Source organism: Ambystoma mexicanum, chromosome 4p, assembly GCF_040938575.1.
Source record: "Ambystoma mexicanum isolate Mex_15411 chromosome 4p, UKY_AmexF1_1, whole genome shotgun sequence".
Lineage (NCBI taxonomy): Eukaryota > Metazoa > Chordata > Amphibia > Caudata > Ambystomatidae > Ambystoma > Ambystoma mexicanum.
In genome coordinates, this window is record NC_090927.1 from 277,853,006 (window position 1) to 277,871,722 (window position 18,717).

General features: G+C 42.3%; 1 protein-coding gene across 1 annotated transcript in view; it reads left to right on the forward strand.

Annotated features, from left to right (window-relative positions):
* The window catches only part of LOC138452821 (meprin A subunit alpha-like), a 222,283-nt gene that overhangs the window by 141,731 nt on the left and 61,835 nt on the right, over positions 1-18,717 (forward strand). The window contains exon 10 of the mRNA XM_069605162.1: positions 14,344-14,817. Within this exon, the coding sequence (XP_069461263.1) occupies positions 14,344-14,817 (474 nt within the window). The remainder of the gene's footprint in view (positions 1-14,343; positions 14,818-18,717) is intronic.

Below are 18,717 nucleotides of genomic sequence, written 5' to 3' on the forward strand. Positions count from 1 at the left end.
GGTGAGGGGAGCCACAATGTTGAAAGCCCGTGAGAGGGTTAAGTTATACGTGTCTACCTGAGAGGCAGGGTCACTAGCAAGTGACTGTGAAGGGGAAAGCTCGACCAGCCGTGGCAAGATGCAGGTTTTGTTATGTTGTGAGAGCTTCGCATTAGTGTAGGAGGCAAGGGCAGTGCCATAGGAGGTGGGAGATTAGAGGCTGGTATGGAAAATGCGATAATATTGTGATCAGTCCAGGGCAGATTGAAGGTGACTTCGACCTTAGAGTTCAGGTCAGCAAGCCAGTCCAGGATTCAGCCTTTGGAGTGCGTGGGACTAAGGATGCGTTGTGAGAAGACTAGCCTCTTAAGGGAACTGGCTAGTGAAGATGCATCTTGTGTCTGTCTCGTCCATCAGACCTAAGTTGAGGTCACCAAGGAGTATGTTCTTGGATGAAGGTTTGGAGTTAGAGCGGAGCTGCAGGATATCCTCTTTAAAGGAAAGCAGTGGGCCTGCTGCCCGATAGACCAGGTGAATAGCTATCGCAGAGGTGTGTGTAAGACTTAAAGTTGTGGTCAGTAGTTCTCCTGACGAAATGGTGGAGTTATGGATTTCTCTGATGGGGAGAGAATCTCTTGCTATGAGGGCAACCCCTCCAACTCTAGACTCTGCTCTGTCTTTATGGTAGATGGTATATTTGAGTGGTATAGCTATGGATAGGGCCGGGCCCGATGCAGAGTGAACCACGTTTCTGAGATGACTAATTGATCAATGTTATTAGAGGTGAATTAGGGCTGAGATGTCAAGTATCGACCTAGCATTGACTAGAGATCCCTTTAAGGATTTAACTGTGGGGTTTGTTAGGGGTTACTGTGTGTGGGTAAGAGTGGAAGTGTCAGTCTTGCTGCAATTTCTGTGTAGGGGTGAGGAGACCCGTACAGGGTTAGAGATAGTACATGATTACAGTGCAGCTGCCATACATAATTGGGGAGCCACTAGGGTGGCGATAGGTATGTCATCATTTGCGACGCAGCTCCTAGGTGTGCTAGACACATTACGTAAATTGGGGCAGCAAATGGTGGTCGAGGTAGGTCTAGGCATCAAGTCACTAATGCTTGTGAGGAAAGTCTTTGCAAATTGGCATTGGTGTGCAGGTTAAAGCTTGATTGTTGATTGGGATGCCACAGTGCCACTCTGTGGGTGAGGTGTAGGAGTTTCGGAGGTGGCTAAGTCAGGGGTCAAGGTGATGGGTGTCACGGTAGGCAAATATGGGCATGCGGTTACCACCAGTGTCAGCTGAGGAGCCCCGTTAGGAGTTGGCAGGGGGAGAGGGGTGTGAGCTATTGAATTTGTATGCGCCCGTCGGTGCTCATTGCTGAACAAAATAGTAAATGGACTGGCTTGAGCTAACGGAGGATGCGTGGTGCATGAATTGAGGCGTGCTCGCCTGGTGTTGCCTGTGCAATTCACTATTAAGCCGCACAAGATTCTTTGAGGCCATGTCTCAATGATTGGGCCTGTTTGAAATGGGGGGGCACGTTAGTTATGCATAGTCCGAACGGGACAGCGCACTGCCGGAGGAATCTGAAAGGGGGGACCACCTAGGGCGTGGGAGGTTAGAAGACAAAGAGAGCATACTTTTTGCACCTGAAGGGCAAATGATCACATGCATGAAAGGCAGATCTTTCTGGCACATTTTCATGGCCTGACAGGGGAAGAGACCATAATCCTTAGCAGTGGGACTTTGTAGGGAGCCGGCATCACCTGCCGGCTCCCTGGAGAAGGAAACACATGTTGGGTGGCTGTAGGTGGAGATGGGCAATCGGCTGGGCACTCAGCCGGTGTGGCAGTCGAGGGACACGAGGCAGCCATTTCAAAAGGGTTCTCTGATGAATAATTGTTAAGCCCAACAGGTCTTACCTGTCTCAAGGAACCCCGTGTGAGCATGCAGTGTGCATGGATGCGTGTGTAGATTCTGGCCGGCACTCCTTGATGATATAACAGCACAGGGCCATATCAGGGTAGTTAGTTGCCAGTCCTAAACTACATAAACTACAGAGCACAGTGCTTGGTTCACGAGTCCTTAGACACACTGTGATCCATATTCTTATGGAACAAACTATACAAACACAGCTCTGACAAAAGCCTCCAATCCAAAGTTTCCCATTTTCAAAAAAACGATTAAATTTGAAATGGCCAACATCAGAAAGATGGACTCAGAAACTTTGGTATGGTCAACCACCGGAAAAACACGCCATCTGAATCCGTTATCTTTGACGTAAGAATTCAAGACCGTTTTCCCCAACTATACTCAGTTTCTATGTCACCACTTAGTGCATTAGTATCACCAAGAGGCCTGTTAGGTGATAGGTGCGCTTTATAAACCGAAATAAATAAAACATAGAAATAGAGATTGAAATAGAAGTGGTGCCCGATATCTAGTCATCCTGTAGGAAAATGCGAGGCCAAAGAGGAAGTAACCATACACCTACTCTCAACTTCTCTATGTGCCAGCGGTTTTATGAGAATATGTTAAAAGTAAAAATTAATGAAACACATCAGAAATGTATTAATGAATGGTTTGAAAATGGTTTCAAAACTCGACAATAAACTGGCATGTAAGTGTCTTTAAACCCATTCTCCACCTATCCTTTACCCAGCATACCACAGCCTGTAGCTTTTGTTTACCCAATTTCTTTAAAACATACTGCCTACGACCCACATGACAATACTGTTCCTAGTTGCCTCACCACTCTTTCCCTTTTATACAACCTCTGAATCCAATTGCGCATTTTCAAATTCAAATTCAAGATTGTTTTCTTAGGTAATAAAACCTGAGGAGGGGGGCATTACCCGACTGGTACCCCCCTCTGATGGTTATATTGCCTTTAGTACCCCGGCACGTCTCACTGGGATACTAAGAGCAATTGTTCTCGAGTTGAGAAACGGCACTGCAACCGTTTCTTGACTCGAGAAAAAAAGCAAAACCAAATGTCCGCCAGGGATTGGGAACAAGGGACTACTCTCTTTCCAAGGCAGCCATTAAGATGAAAGGGAAAACAAAGTAAACAAACAAAATGGCCCCCATGTAGTCCCTTCTCCCTTTTCACGGCGGCCACTCGCTGGAAAGAACTCCGGGACGCTGCATCATCGGAGCCTTGTCAGGCAGGTAAGCCCTTGGCAGGTACTCATTTTCTATATTTTTCATTCAATTATTTGAGCATTCTATCTTGTAAACACGTACAGCTGATATGCAAGCTATGCTCACCCTCAATATTACATTTCTAAACCCTTATGTTTAACTGGAAATACTTTTTTGTGTGCTTTCAGGAATAATGGTCATCAATGCCTTTTTAACTTATTGAGCGCTGACAGATACTGGTAATATTTTTCAAATAGATGTGGATTTTCTGCCTATTTGTTATTGCAATGGAAATGTCAACACACCTACTTAACTTATAGTGGCTGTCATTGCTTCCTTGCAATGTGCCGTTTTGATTGGTGGATAGATTGCTTAATAATTTACACTATTAGCACATGGAGATCGTTATTGACCTCCTCTCAGCCAATCAGAATGTTTAAAGTGCAATCAATAACTACTGGTATTGACTGCATTCTGAACATTCTGTCTTCAAAAGCAAATGGGGAAACAATAAGACAATTTCCAGTAAAAATTTATTTCAAGTCACTTCCTCTCTGGGAGGAGCATTGCTGCAACATCCTTTTTAACAGAACAAAGAGAAAGCTAAAAGATTGGAAAATGCATTCAATTTCTTATATTACAATGGTTTACTTTTACATGGCTCTTAATGCATACTCATGTTAAACCAGCTCTATTATAACCAAGTTTGCAATTTAAATGCTTAACTTTTGAAGACAACTTTAATTAAAAATTACAAAATAAAAACATATTTAAGTTTGCCTGTTTACTCACTATTAAAGTAACAATTTACTTCACCACAAAAACTAGAAAACATGTATTACTATTACCACTGTGTGCTAATAGCCTTACAGATCTTGGGAGGTGTTATTATTGCTTGGGACAATGTGTGTGGACATACTAAATTGGGAAGATAGGGAGTGACTTCACAGTGATTGGGGGGAGGGAACACTGATTATCAATTAGTGAAGGCTAAGGGACAGCCCTTTTTTGTGGTAGGACATTTCCTTGGCAGGCCGCTTGCACGCACCAAGGCCTTTCATGAATTGACACATGCGCTGTTCGCGCATGGTTGGGTGACAGAGCAGAATCCAGAGCAGTGGAGGTAAGGAGTGGAGGTAAGGAGTGGAACAGTGGTGGAGGGATATCAGGTTTCTTATGTTGGGAGGGCCCGGTGACAGGGAAAAAGGGGACGGGTTCAGCGGGAGGTGTGAAGGAGCAGGGCCTAGTTGGAGATTGGAGGTTGTAGGGGTGTCCCCCGCACAACAGAAGGATGGGGTGGGGGAGAGTGGGAGGGGCCGACAGGGAGGGCTTGTGGAGGGGTACCCTGCACAATATGAGGGTTAGGCAGTGGAGCAGGGACCAAGAAAAATGGACTGCATCCCAAAACCGGGCATGAAAAACCACGTCTCTGCAAAAGTGGCCTGCTGGCATTTTCCATAGATCCAAGGCTAAGGGATTCACTAAACTACTGACTCGCAGCAGTCTGAGTCCATTCTGATCCGTCCTTATGAGCTACAGATAGTCCTCTTTTTAGGGGCTGGGTGGGTGAGGACAGTTAAATACTCAAAACAGCAAATTCCCACAAACCAGCTTCCTATCCTTTTCACTAAGAGCGAGTGTTCACAGATACCAAAGTATCAAATCATGATAACCCCCTACTCAAAAGAAGGCCGAATCACCATGTAGTTTATCAAAAAATATACATATTTTAATTTTTAGTATTTTCAACAACATATTATACTCAACAATCTTGTACTAAAAACAATTATACAACAACAACATTTGGAATTCATTTCTCTGTTTGTATATGGCTTGTCTATCTGGACTAGGGATTCATATATCGAAAACCCTTTCCGTGCCCCACTCGGGGGTCTGTGTGTTAACCCTCAATGATATTATTTATGCCCTTCCTAATTTACATGGGCAAGGAGAGTGTGCCAACACTGTGTTCATGTGTTTCTAGGACCAGCATAAGTCTCAATTGCTACAGAAATATATATACGGAATCATCCCCAATACATATTCTGCTGGTTCTGTCTTCAGGGCTCTTGTATTTTCCAGTGTGTCACGTATAACATTGCGTGGTACCAGCCATGGTTCCAATAATTCTAAAGACACAAAAAAATTAAAAAACATATAAACATTCTAAAAAAACATGGTAATGTAACTTAAAACATGACATTTCATACATTGGATCTGTATCAACTTCATCTCTATTTTCTAATACCAGTGAAAGGATATGTTACATAGTAGTATCCTTGTACACCACTCAAATTTCATTTCTTTAACATACGGTCTCTTTGTATTTCGCATATCTATATCTTTCTCTGAACATTTGCATATATATCACTTATAGCCAATGTAATTGTTATATCAACATTCCTCAGAGTTTACATCCTTTTCTTTACCGTTATCATTGAATGTTATGAACCCCGGGTAACTCGTGATTCAAACTTCATCGTAATTTACCTAGAAATGGCCTCGTTTTGCCAAAATGTTGGGCGGTCTGTATACTATATCCACCCTCAGCGAGAGACGTTCTTCTCTGTGTCACCAAAGTGGCTATTCTTGCTGAGTGAATTCGGCCTCAAGCCGTGTAATTCTAAGACAAAGAAAATACATTTCCCCAGGTTTAATCATTATCACTTAATGGGAATGGGACACTTCGTATTTTCTTTCACCCGCCTTACCAGTTTAGAGATTTTCAAGATTTATCTGGGTGTAACTAGCTCCACGCGGGAGAGTCCACTTTCTCACTGAGTTCTCGCTTTACGTGTGCCGGTAGTTTTAATGCCTGTTGGATCAGAAGGGGGAGAGGATTCAGAAACGCATGATCGTCCGTATCTTGCGACTCCCAAGCTTCTCTTTCATGGTTCTTACCTCGTCCGGGAAAAGCGTGCTCGCACTATTATGTCCGTCAGTGGGTACACCTGCAACGTCTCCAGTGCTGTGTGCCCGTAAGAATCCCTGTTCCAGTTTAAAGGGTAAACAGCATCATGTCACGTGTGACGTGCGCGTACGTGTGCGTGCAAGGTCACATGATTTGCGACTCTCTGCCATTTTGGACCGGGGAGCAAAATATGCCGTTTGTGCATCGGCCTCTGCACAACCCCATAAAGGATGACAAAAACCGATTCCCAGAAAGGTCAAATCTGGTGGTATTCACTAAATACCTAGATGGAGTCTAATTGGCACATAATACCATAAACAACCATAAGTGATTTTGAATGGCGAGGAAAAAGGTTTTTATAACCCACTCACCCAAAGTAACTGCTGGCAATGGTGTGGGAGCCAAATATGCGGCCCCAACACTGATGATTATATTATGTGCCCAACAAGGAAAATCATTGTATGGGTGCATCTAGCCCGGCGATCAAGGTGCATGAAATATTACCTTGGCACGGACCAATATATATGCCCATCATCAAATTTCTACGTTTTATACGTTGGGCATCTCTTCTCCTCCATATATCCCATTGGCTATCAGCCTGTTATTTTTTAGAATGAATAAACAGAGCCCATTCAATGGAAATATTCAAACCAGCTTTGACCGTATCTAATGAATAAATCCATTTCTGTTCGGCCTGCCTGAGTTTGAGATCTCTATCTCCCCCTCTCGGTTGTGGGAGAATCACTTCAATAATGAACCAATGTATATCGTCCGCTTTATGGTGAACCTGATTTTTTACACAGGACCTGTGTTCACAGATCCTCTGTCGTATCGGCCTTTTAGTTTTCCCGATGTACAAAAGGCCACATGGGCACCTTATTCCATATACCACCCATTTCGAGTTGCAGTTGGTGAAATTTCTAAGTTCCCACTTTCTACCTTTGAGATCTACATGTTTCATATTAGAAGTAAGTTTACATACTGAACAATTACCGCAGGCATAATGGCCCACTACTGGTGGTAGTTGCCATAGTGTCGACTGTATCGTCATCCCAGACTCCTTGGATTTTTTATAGGTATGGACCAACTTATCTCTCAAATTCGGCATTCTGCGGAACGCGAAACGAGGCTTGTTGATGCTAAAATCCTCGGTATTGATGATGTTCCAATGTTTCAGTATACATCTGCGTAAGTCATTACTAATAGGGGAATATGTGGAAACACATGTTATCTTGTTTTCTGCAACTCGTATTTGTGGGACCAGACAATCCTGTCTCTGGATATTCTTCGCTCTTTTCATTGACCTGCGTACAATGTACGGAGGGTAACCTCTCGCATGAAGTCTGGCTGATAGGTCTTGGCTGTTGGCAACGAAGTCTTCTCTACGGGTACAATTTCTTCGAATCCGAAGAAATTGACCGAATGGTAGATTCTGTCGTAAAGACTGGGGATGGAAACTCTCAAATGATAGTAAAGTGTTCTTGTCCGTGATTTTTCTAAACAGGGTGGTGCCGAACTTATTGTTTGTGTCTTTAAAGATCTCGAGATCTAGAAACGAGATCTTGTTCATATCTGAACTCATAGTGAACTTAATGCACTGTTCCTGTGTGTTAACCCAGCTGAGGTTGGGACAACCCTTTGGTTGGAAGAGCTAATTTGTTTGTCATAATGGAAAATGTAAATATAGTCTCCTTTACGGATGAAGAATTCTAAGCTCTTGAGAAGTGCCCCCCCACAGCATAAACACATCATCGATGTAGCGGACCCACAATTTCATGAGATGTTTGAAAGGATTATTCAGTGAATACACTGAATGTGTCTCTAAGTCGTCCATAAAAAGGTTGGCTAAATCGGGTGCAAAGGTGGAACCCATACTTGTCCCATGTTGTTGTAGATAGAAAGTGTTCTGTTCGAGGAAAAAGTTATTCCTGAGGGCCAATCTAATGCATTCTAAAATGAATGCTGATGGAACTGTTTTGTCCTCTCTTTGTTCTAGATATTTTTCCATAATATTTATACACTTCATTTGCGGGATACTCGTATATAATGCTTCGACATCAAGAGTAACTAGGATATCGTTGGTATCTACATTGACAGTGTCTAATACCTTAATCATTTGTGAGGTGTCCTGAATGTATGAACGCATAGTTCTTACAAAGGGTCTCAGGAAAAAATCTGAATAAACTGAAAGTGGTTCTAGAATTGAACCAATCCCTGCCACAATCGGACGGCCAGGGGGGTTTTCAGTGCACTTATGAATCTTTGGGAGACAATAAACTTATGTTAAAGAAATGAAATTTGAGTGGTGTACAAGGATACTACTATGTAACATATCCTTTCACTGGTATTAGAAAATAGAGATGAAGTTGATACAGATCCAATGTATGAAATGTCATGTTTTAAGTTACATTACCATGTTTTTTTAGAATGTTTATATGTTTTTAATTTTTTTGTGTCTTTAGAATTATTGGAACCATGGCTGGTACCACGCAATGTTATACGTGACACACTGGAAAATACAAGTGCCCTGAAGGCAGAACCAGCAGAATATGTATTGGGGATGATTCCGTATATATATTTCTGTAGCAATTGAGACTTATGCTGGTCCTAGAAACACATGAACACAGTGTTGGCACACTCTCCTTGCCCATGTAAATTAGGAAGGGCATAAATAATATCATTGAGGGTTAACACACAGACCCCCGAGTGGAGCACGGAAAGGGTTTTCGATATATGAATCCCTAGTCCAGATAGACAAGCCATATACAAACAGAGAAATGAATTCCAAATGTTGTTGTTGTATAATTGTTTTTAGTACAAGATTGTTGAGTATAATATGTTGTTGAAAATACTAAAAATTAAAATATGTATATTTTTTGATAAACTACATGGTGATTCGGCCTTCTTTTGAGTAGGGGGTTATCATGATTTGATACTTTGGTATCTGTGAACACTCGCTCTTAGTGAAAAGGATAGGAAGCTGGTTTGTGGGAATTTGCTGTTTTGATATTTAACTGTCCTCACCCACCCAGCCCCTAAAAAGAGTACTATCTGTAGCTCATAAGGACGGATGATACAGGACAACCCTTTGGTTGGTAGAGCTAATTTGTTTGTCATAATGGAAAATGTAAATATAGTCTCCTTTACGGATGAAGAATTCAAGAATTTTTTTGAACTGCCGTCGATCCTCGGACAATCCACACTGGCAACAACCAATCCCACACCAGCTAATCCCAATGATTTGGATCTTTTGACCCAAAAAGTTAAAAAACTAATTCGAACAGAGTCTCATGGCCAGTTGATGGTGGAATATCTGAAGGCAGGGATTATCCCAGAGGGCCTTCAGGTAAAAAATATACCCAGGGTCTTTTTAGACAATCCTAAATTTATGGCAAATTTTAGCGGTGTAGGGAATAAATGTTCCCGGGATTGGATTATTCTGGTGATATCCACGGCAGAGGAAGAAGCTAAGAAACAAAAATCAGATTTAGCAGCCTTAGAGAAAAAGATTCAAGATGAGTCCGTAATCCCTGATGTAAAAACACTGTTAGAGAAAATAGAAGAGGATATGGGGAAGTTTAAGACCTTCACGATGGACAAAAAATTATGGAAATTTAAAAAAGATGTACAAAATTATAAAGAAGAGATTACTTACCCTTACCTAGTTCCCGGGTTCTTCACACAAAGCAATATGAACCAAGGTCAGAGCCAGGGCTTTAACAACAGACGCCCATTTAGGAAGTTTGTCACCTTTTCAAACTCGTCAAATAGCAGTGATGACGGGTCAAGTACAGGGCCTGCTAACACAGGCAACCCACAGAGGGGCCCTTTTCAGAACTGGGGCAGACGAGGGAGGAACCGCCAACCAGGCAACCACGGGATGCGAACACGCCAATGGCAGCCGGGACCACCGACATGGTGATCCCTATCTTTAATTTAAGCAATCATATCCTTACACCAGCAGAAATCCGGGTCCTAAGTAAAGGCCTTTCTTTTGTACCTGTGAATAAAGCAGATCTATTTACAACTGAAGTCGAAATGCGAATTTTTTTTCGAACTATTCGCCTAAAATATTTCTTCAAAGACTCTGACGACTCAAAACCACGAGAAAGCAGCACTACAGGATTAAAACCTCCGTCCACATTCACCCCTTTATCTTCTATAGTCTCTGCGGAGATAATCAGTTTTGAAAATAAAATCATCAGAGAGATGAGAACTCTGGTCAAGACAAAAAACATGCACAAAGATAATCTGTCCAAAGAAGAGAGACTGGCGATGAAAAACTTAGCTGATAACAGTAATTGTGTGATAAAACCAGCAGATAAGGGTGGAGGTGTAGTGTTGTGGGGTGTAGAGAAGTACCGAACCGAAGTGGAGGCACAGTTGAGTAAATTGTTTTTTTATAGACCATTACCAAGCGATCCTACACCTAGGATCCAAGAGGAGATGAAAAGCTTAATGATCCATGCAGAGAACGAATGGTGGATTGACGTGGATGAGAAAGCTTATTTGATACAACAGCATCCCATCACACCCGCTTTTTATTGTCTCCCAAAAGATTCATAAGTGCACTGAAAACCCCCCTGGCCGTCCGATTGTGGCAGGGATTGGTTCAATTCTAGAACCACTTTCAGTTTATTCAGATTTTTTCCTGAGACCCTTTGTAAGAACTATGCGTTCATACATTCAGGACACCTCACAAATGATTAAGGTATTAGACACTGTCAATGTAGATACCAACGATATCCTAGTTACTCTTGATGTGGAAGCATTATATACTAGTATCCCGCAAATGAAGTGTATAAATATTATGGAAAAATATCTAGAACAAAGAGAGGACAAAACAGTTCCATCAGCATTCATTTTAGAATGCATTAGATTGGCCCTCACGAATAACTTTTTCCTCGAACAGAACACTTTCTATCTACAACAACATGGGACAAGTATTGGTTCCACCTTTGCACCCGATTTAGCCAACCTTTTTATGGACGACTTAGAGACACATTCAGTGTATTCACTGAATAATCCTTTCAAACATCTCATGAAATTGTGGGTCTGCTACATCGATGATGTGTTTATGCTGTGGGGGGGCACTTCTCAAGAGCTTAGATCCTTCCTCAGCTGGGTTAACACACAGGAACAGTGCATTAAGTTCACTATGAGTTCAGATATGAACAAGATCTCGTTTCTAGATCTCGAGATCTTTAAAGACACAAACAATAAGTTCGGCACCACCCTGTTTAGAAAAATCACGGACAAGAACACTTTACTATCATTTGAGAGTTTCCTTCCCCAGTCTTTACGACAGAATCTACCATTCGGTCAATTTCTTCGGATTCGAAGAAATTGTACCCGTAGAGAAGACTTTGTTGCCAACAGCCAAGACCTATCAGCCAGACTTCATGCGAGAGGTTACCCTCCGTACATTGTACGCAGGTCAATGAAAAGAGCGAAGAATATCCAGAGACAGGATTGTCTGGTCCCACAAATACGAGTTGCAGAAAACAAGATAACATGTGTTTCCACATATTCCCCTATTAGTAATGACTTACGCAGATGTATACTGAAACATTGGAACATCATCAATACCGAGGATTTTAGCATCAACAAGCCTCGTTTCGCGTTCCGCAGAATGCCAAATTTGAGAGATAAGTTGGTCCATACCTATAAAAAATCCAAGGAGACTGGGATGACGATACAGTCGACACTATGGCAACTACCACCAGTAGTGGGCCATTATGCCTGCAGTAATTGTTCAGTATGTAAACTTACTTCTAATATGAAACATGTAGATCTCAAAGGTAGAAAGTGGGAACTTAGAAATTTCACCAACTGCAACTCGAAATGGGTGGTATATGGAATAAGGTGCCCATGTGGCCTTTTGTACATCGGGAAAACTAAAAGGCCGATACGACAGAGGATCTGTGAACACAGGTCCTGTGTAAAAAATCAGGTTCCTGAAAAACCTTTGGTGGCACACTTTAAAGGTGCTCACCATAATGCGGACGATATACATTGGTTCATTATTGAAGTGATTCTCCCACAACCGAGAGGAGGAGATAGAGATCTCAAACTCAGGCAGGCCGAACAGAAATTGATTTATTCATTAGATACGGTCAAAGCTGGTTTGAATATTTCCATTGAATGGGCTCTGTTTATTCATTCTAAAAAATAACAGGCTGATAGCCAATGGGATATATGGAGGTGAAGAGATGCCCAACGTATAAAACGTAAATGATGATGGGCATATATATTGGTCCGTGCCAAGGTAATATTTCATGCGCCTTGATCGCCGGGCTAGATGCACCCATACAATGATTTTCCTTGTTGGGCACATAATATAATCATCAGTGTTGGGGCGCATATTTGGCTCCCACACCATTGCCAGCAGTTACTTTGGGTGAGTGGGTTATAAAAACCTTTTTCCTCGCCATTCAAAATCACTTATGGTTGTTTATGGTATTATGTGCCAATTAGACTCCATCTAGGTATTTAGTAAATACCACCAGATTTGACCTTTCTGGGAATCGGTTTTTGCCATCCTTTATGGGGTTGTGCCGAGGCCGATGCACAAACGGCATATTTTGCTCCCCGGTCCAAAATGGCAGAGAGTCGCAAATCATGTGACCTTGCACGCACACGTACGTGCACGTCACACGTGACATGACGCTGTTTAGCCTTTAAACTGGAACAGGGAGTCTTACGGGCACACAGCACTGGAGACGTTGCAGGTGTACCCACTGACGGACATAATAGTGCGAGCACGCTTTTCCTGGACGAGGTAAGAACCATGAAAGAGAAGCTTGGGAGTCGCAAGATACGGACGATCATGCGTTTCTGAATCCTCTCCCCCTTCTGATCCAACAGGCATTAAAACTACCGGCACACGTAAAGCGAGAACTCAGTGAGAAAGTGGACTCTCCCGCGTGGAGCTAGTTACACCCAGATAAATCTTGAAAATCTCTAAACTGGTAAGGCGGGTGAAAGAAAATACGAAGTGTCCCATTCCCATTAAGTGATAATGATTAAACCTGGGGAAATGTATTTTCTTTGTCTTAGAATTACACGGCTTGAGGCCGAATTCACACAGCAAGAATAGCCACTTTGGTGACACAGAGAAGAACCTCTCTCGCTGAGGTGGATATAGTATACAGGCCGCCCAACATTTTGGCAAACGAGGCCATTTCTAGGTAAATTACGATGAAGTTTGAATCACAAGTTACCCGGGGTTTATAACATTCAATGATAACGGTAAAGAAAAGGATGTAAACTCTGAGGAATGTTGATATAACAATTACATTGGCTATAAGTGATATATATGCAAATGTTCAGAGAAAGATATAGATATGCGAAATACAAAGAGACCGTATGTTAAAGAAATGAAATTTGAGTGGTGTACAAGGATACTACTATGTAATATATCCTTTCACTGGTATTAGAAAATAGAGATGAAGTTGATACAGATCCAATGTATGAAATGTCATGTTTTAAGTTACATTACCATGTTTTTTTAGAATGTTTATATGTTTTTAATTTTTTTGTGTCTTTAGAATTATTGGAACCATGGCTGGTACCACGCAATGTTATAAGTGACACACTGGAAAATACAAGTGCCCTGAAGACAGAACCAGCAGAATATGTATTGGGGATGATTCCGTATATATATTTCTGTAGCAATTGAGACTTATGCTGGTCCTAGAAACACATGAACACAGTGTTGGCACACTCTCCTTGCCCATGTAAATTAGGAAGGGCATAAATAATATCATTGAGGGTTAACACACAGACCCCCGAGTGGGGCACGGAAAGGGTTTCGATATATGAATCCCTAGTCCAGATAGACAAGCCATATACAAATAGAGAAATGAATTCCAAATGTTGTTGTTGTATAATTGTTTTTAGTACAAGATTGTTGAGTATAATATGTTGTTGAAAATACTAAAAATTAAAATATGTATATTTTTTGATAAACTACATGGTGATTCGGCCTTCTTTTGAGTAGGGGGTTATCATGATTTGATACTTTGGTATCTGTGAACACTCGCTCTTAGTGAAAAGGATAGGAAGCTGGTTTGTGGGAATTTGCTGTTTTGAGTCCATTCTGATGCCAACTGGCAGCCCATACCCACCGATATTAATGTGATCAAATATGTGGTCCTGTTACTATTTTGTACTGCAACGGTTACGTTTGGGGATTTATTATCCTTGATATACAGTGTCTTCATTGAAAAACCAAACAACCTCTTCAATTGCTTGACCTTAGGCTGTGTATCTGAAATGATGCTAACACTTCACTCATTTCTTTCCTTAGGCGACAATGATCATGAGTGGAAAATTGCCCACGTCACCCTGAATGTGAACGCAAAGTTCCGCTATGTCTTCCAAGCAATAGGGGGAACTAGTGGCAGCTCTTCTGGCAAAATCTTAATTGATGATATCTCACTCACGGAAACGGCATGTCCCGGTGCCGTGTGGCTCATTCGGAATTACAGCCAAGTCCTTAACACTTCTACGAAAGGTGATTTGAAACAAAGCCCCTGTTTTTACAGCCCAGAAGGCTATGCTTACGGGATCTCTTTGTATCCCCACGGCCAGAACTATTCTACCTATGATGGCTACACCGGCATTTCTTTCCATTTGTGCAGCGGTGAGAACGACGGGGCCATGGAATGGCCGGCTTTGAACAGGCAGAACATTCTGACAGTGCTCGACCAGGATCCGGATGTCAAACTTAGGATGTCTTTGAGCAGGATCTTCACAACGAGCAAGGACCACGTTTTGAATGGTAAGTCGAATTGTCACAGTAGGTGAAAAGGAGGGTCTTGATTCGACAGTATATTTGCCACATTGCTTAATTATTTGTACCTGTTTAGGGAAACATCAACCTCCTTCTATTTCTGAATGTTTATTCACTGCTTTGTACTTTTTCTACATACCCGATAAGTGAGCCTTTTGCCGTTCTTTCTTCGTTTAATCCTGTAGCCGGGTATTGACTTTTTATATTCCCCAAGAGACCAACACACTCTGCTCTGTTTCTCTATATTAGGCATCATTGATTGATTTATTATTTATGTATTGCGAGTATGATGATTTTTTATTTTATTGGTAATTTGTAATGTGCGCATGCAAAGGAGTTACTTAAGGATGTTGAGTGGGCAAAACAGAAAAAGGATTGGTGCGGGGAGGGAGAAACGGTAGAGTGGCAAGTGTTGGTGGCTTAATATGGGTAATTGAAGGTTGCATGCAGTCCCCTTTCAAAGCTGGAGGATACTATGCAGCATTTAAAAAGAATAATGATTTAGCGGCTTATACCTTTTGGCAAATTCTTGTTGAAAAAATGCACTAGCAGTCTCATCAGTTTTAAGGATTTCCAAAGATTTGATCCGCGAGGAAGCAACATGTAGGCACCGCAGGTCATATTGTGGTGGTAGTAATGCAGAGCTTTTCGTAACAGCGGTTGAATATGGTGGACAGTTATTTGGGGCCTGCAAACCATAGGCAACGTGGACGTTTAATAACGTCTTGAAAACCCTGTGTGGGTCAAACTGGAGCCAGGGTAACAACTGCGGCACTGAAGAAACAAGAGCACACACTATGAGGTCTATCATCATTGTGACCGCCCTATTTTGAATTGGCCACAGTTAGCTGGTCTCTTTTTCAGCGGACGAGCGACAAACTGTTGCTTTAATCCAGCTGTGTTAGGATCAGGGGTGGACTGGGAACCAAACGAGGCCCTGGAAATACTTTTCAAAGTGGCCCCGTATTACATATGTTCACTAAATCCAAACCTTTTCCTATGGGAAAATTTGGAAATGCAACACAAAAGAGGCCCAGTTTGCCGAGGCCTTCTGGGAAATCTCCAGAGTTCCCAATAGGCCAGTCCAACACTCGTGAGGATTACTGAATTTACTGTTTCCACATCAAGGTGAAGTTGTGGAAACCGGAGAATGTTTCTAATAAGCTAATTATGTAGTGCTACATTCATCTATGGGGTGGAGGTTAAGTCGGTGTAAAATATTTCTCCTATAAATCTAGCTTAGTCAACTGGCCTTACTACCCATCATTTAAGGCCAGGAAATGAGTATGGCATTAGGAGCTGCGGTTACGAAGACTTGGATTTTCATCTTTGCTTAACTAAGTCTAACGTCAATGATGTTCACACAGTCATACATTTTGACTAGGCCACCGGAATATTATATCGTTCACCAGCTTCATTCCCTAGTTTCAGTATGATTTGGAAGTCACCAGTGTAGTGATTTGAGGAACGTGAGACACGTTTGATGAGAGCATCAGGAGCCTTGTGAAACTCCCTTACAATTGTTGTTAAAGGCTGATGAAAAGTGGTCTTTGACCAGTGCTCTGACAAATTATTTTCTTGTGTCCAGGAGAGTTCATTGGTGACATTTAGCATCACTGTATTATTACATTTGCAGTGCCACTGTTCTTTCAAGTGTTTTATTTATGAAGGCTGGATTTGATAGATTGCTAAATCTGAGGCACCTGCTCTTACTTGTTAATTTAGTTTATTTTTTATGGGTGATATGTATGTTTTTTGTGTATAAGCTGCATCATTGCAACAGGGAAGAACTGAGGAGGTACTGATGGGTGCAAGGAAGGAGAGATAATAACTCAAGAATATTGTATAAAAGAGCAGGTGTACAAAGATGCATGGTAAGACCATCCTAATCATTCACAGTAATTCATATCAAATTCTAGGTTAGACAAGTGAAGATGAGTCCCTAAACAACCACACCAGAGAGAATGCAACCCACTACGGAAGAAAGGCCCACGTCGTTCTTGTAAGGATAACACGTTTTAATCTCACACGCAGATGAGAGCAACAGCAAAGAACTCTGCTGCTAACAACGTTCTCCTGAAAAATGATGCAAGCAGAATATTATAAAGAACCACATCGTCATCAATGATGTAAACATATACAGTAAAAACCTGCGCGGCTGGTTGATGTGCGCCTATACAAGATCCGCCGGCCCCATAAGTGATGCCAGGTCATTGGTTCCAGCCCAGTCCGTCCGTCTTCCATCACGTGGCTGCTGCAGAGATTATCTTCTTCTCACCAACAAAGGTCAAAGAACAAATTAACTACACTCCTAACACAATGCTGCTTTATCATTGTAGTGTTCACCTGGCAGGTCTTATAACTGGGTCAAAGGAGGTTCTGGGGCACTATAACCTTCAGTGAAAAGCGATTTGTTGATGCACTCCACGGGTTATTCAACAGAAAAGGATTTGTAGTAAACCGTGGGTAATTTTTAAAGTGTTCAAGGTGAGATGGGGGAAAAGTAAGCCTGGCACAGGTCCGTTGATACTATAACCTTCACACACACCTTTCACTCACACACATTTCTCTCACTCACTCCTTTCCATACCATCCGGCTCCAAGGTCTCCATCCTCGCTTTGAACTATAATGTATTCCTCTCAGCACCTTGCAATACAAATCATATAATTGTAGCTCAAAGACATGCAATGTCCAGTCTCTTTGAACATTTCATGACTTGTTACTTTGGGGTTGGTGGTCAAAGGGCACCTGGTGCCATGGAATTCAGGGATCTTAAGGTTCAGTCAGTTATATGGGCTATAACTCGTGGTTCCCTGGGGATGGGCCGGGTCATGCTTTGGCCATTGTGAGATAACATGCACATCAGGCGCCAGTCTATGATCACTGCCTTGTGGTGCATTTTCCTTACGGATAGAAAAACATCTTCGCAACCTTGTTAGAACAATTCATGGGTTTTATGGCGGTCGGGCGTGTGGGTTGTCCTCATGGGAGCTCAGGCATGGCTGGAGATTTCCCTTGTCACACAATTAGGTTCTAATGCATGAAATGCTGCATTCGATGCACATGCCTTGTCTTCACACTATGGTTAATACACTAACACCTATACAAAATGGCAGTCTTGCTCGCGCCTTGGGCTATAATCTGTGGGTTGATTATATTGGGGTGTGGTCATATCCCTGCCCCCTGGCCCATCACTGTGTTTCGACTGCCGCTCTCCTCACTCTAAAGCGCTTAGAGGGATAGGAGGGCACAACCCCTTTCTAACATTCCCCCCTTTCATTACTTTTACAGTAACCAACTCTTTAATACCCCTCTGCTCCCACTGTTTGCTTGTACATATGGCTGTGTCCCCTTTATTGGTACCCAGGCCCTGCATACTGACCGCAAACTCTACCCCCATACGTGCATATTCCTCAGGTGAGCTAGCTATATAGATGCATCCCCATCCCCTGCCAGGTCCACCCAAACCGCTGTATAATTCTCTATATCAGGGGACTGAGTAATGAGAGTATGGTATAGGTGATTAACTTCATTTCCATACGAGATGGGGAGCATTTCAGACTAAGCACCATACCGTAGGAGATTAGTCTGTACCTCAATATCTTGCAAGGTGCTTTTGAAACCCCTACTGAAACCATAATTCCTGTGCTATTGGTTGCCATATTGGCACAACATTGAAGGCCGCGTTGATAGGTGCAGAAAATAACAAGGATGATGGGCATCAACATCTTCATGATCGCTCTGAGCCACGAAGGGGCCCAGTCAAATGCCATGGTGAACCAGTCACTCTCTTATGCGCCTCCCTCCTTCTTCATGTGAACAACCAGGCCATGGATGGATGCAATGATGCGGGATAACAACACGTTCTCTCATCCTCTGAAGGCACG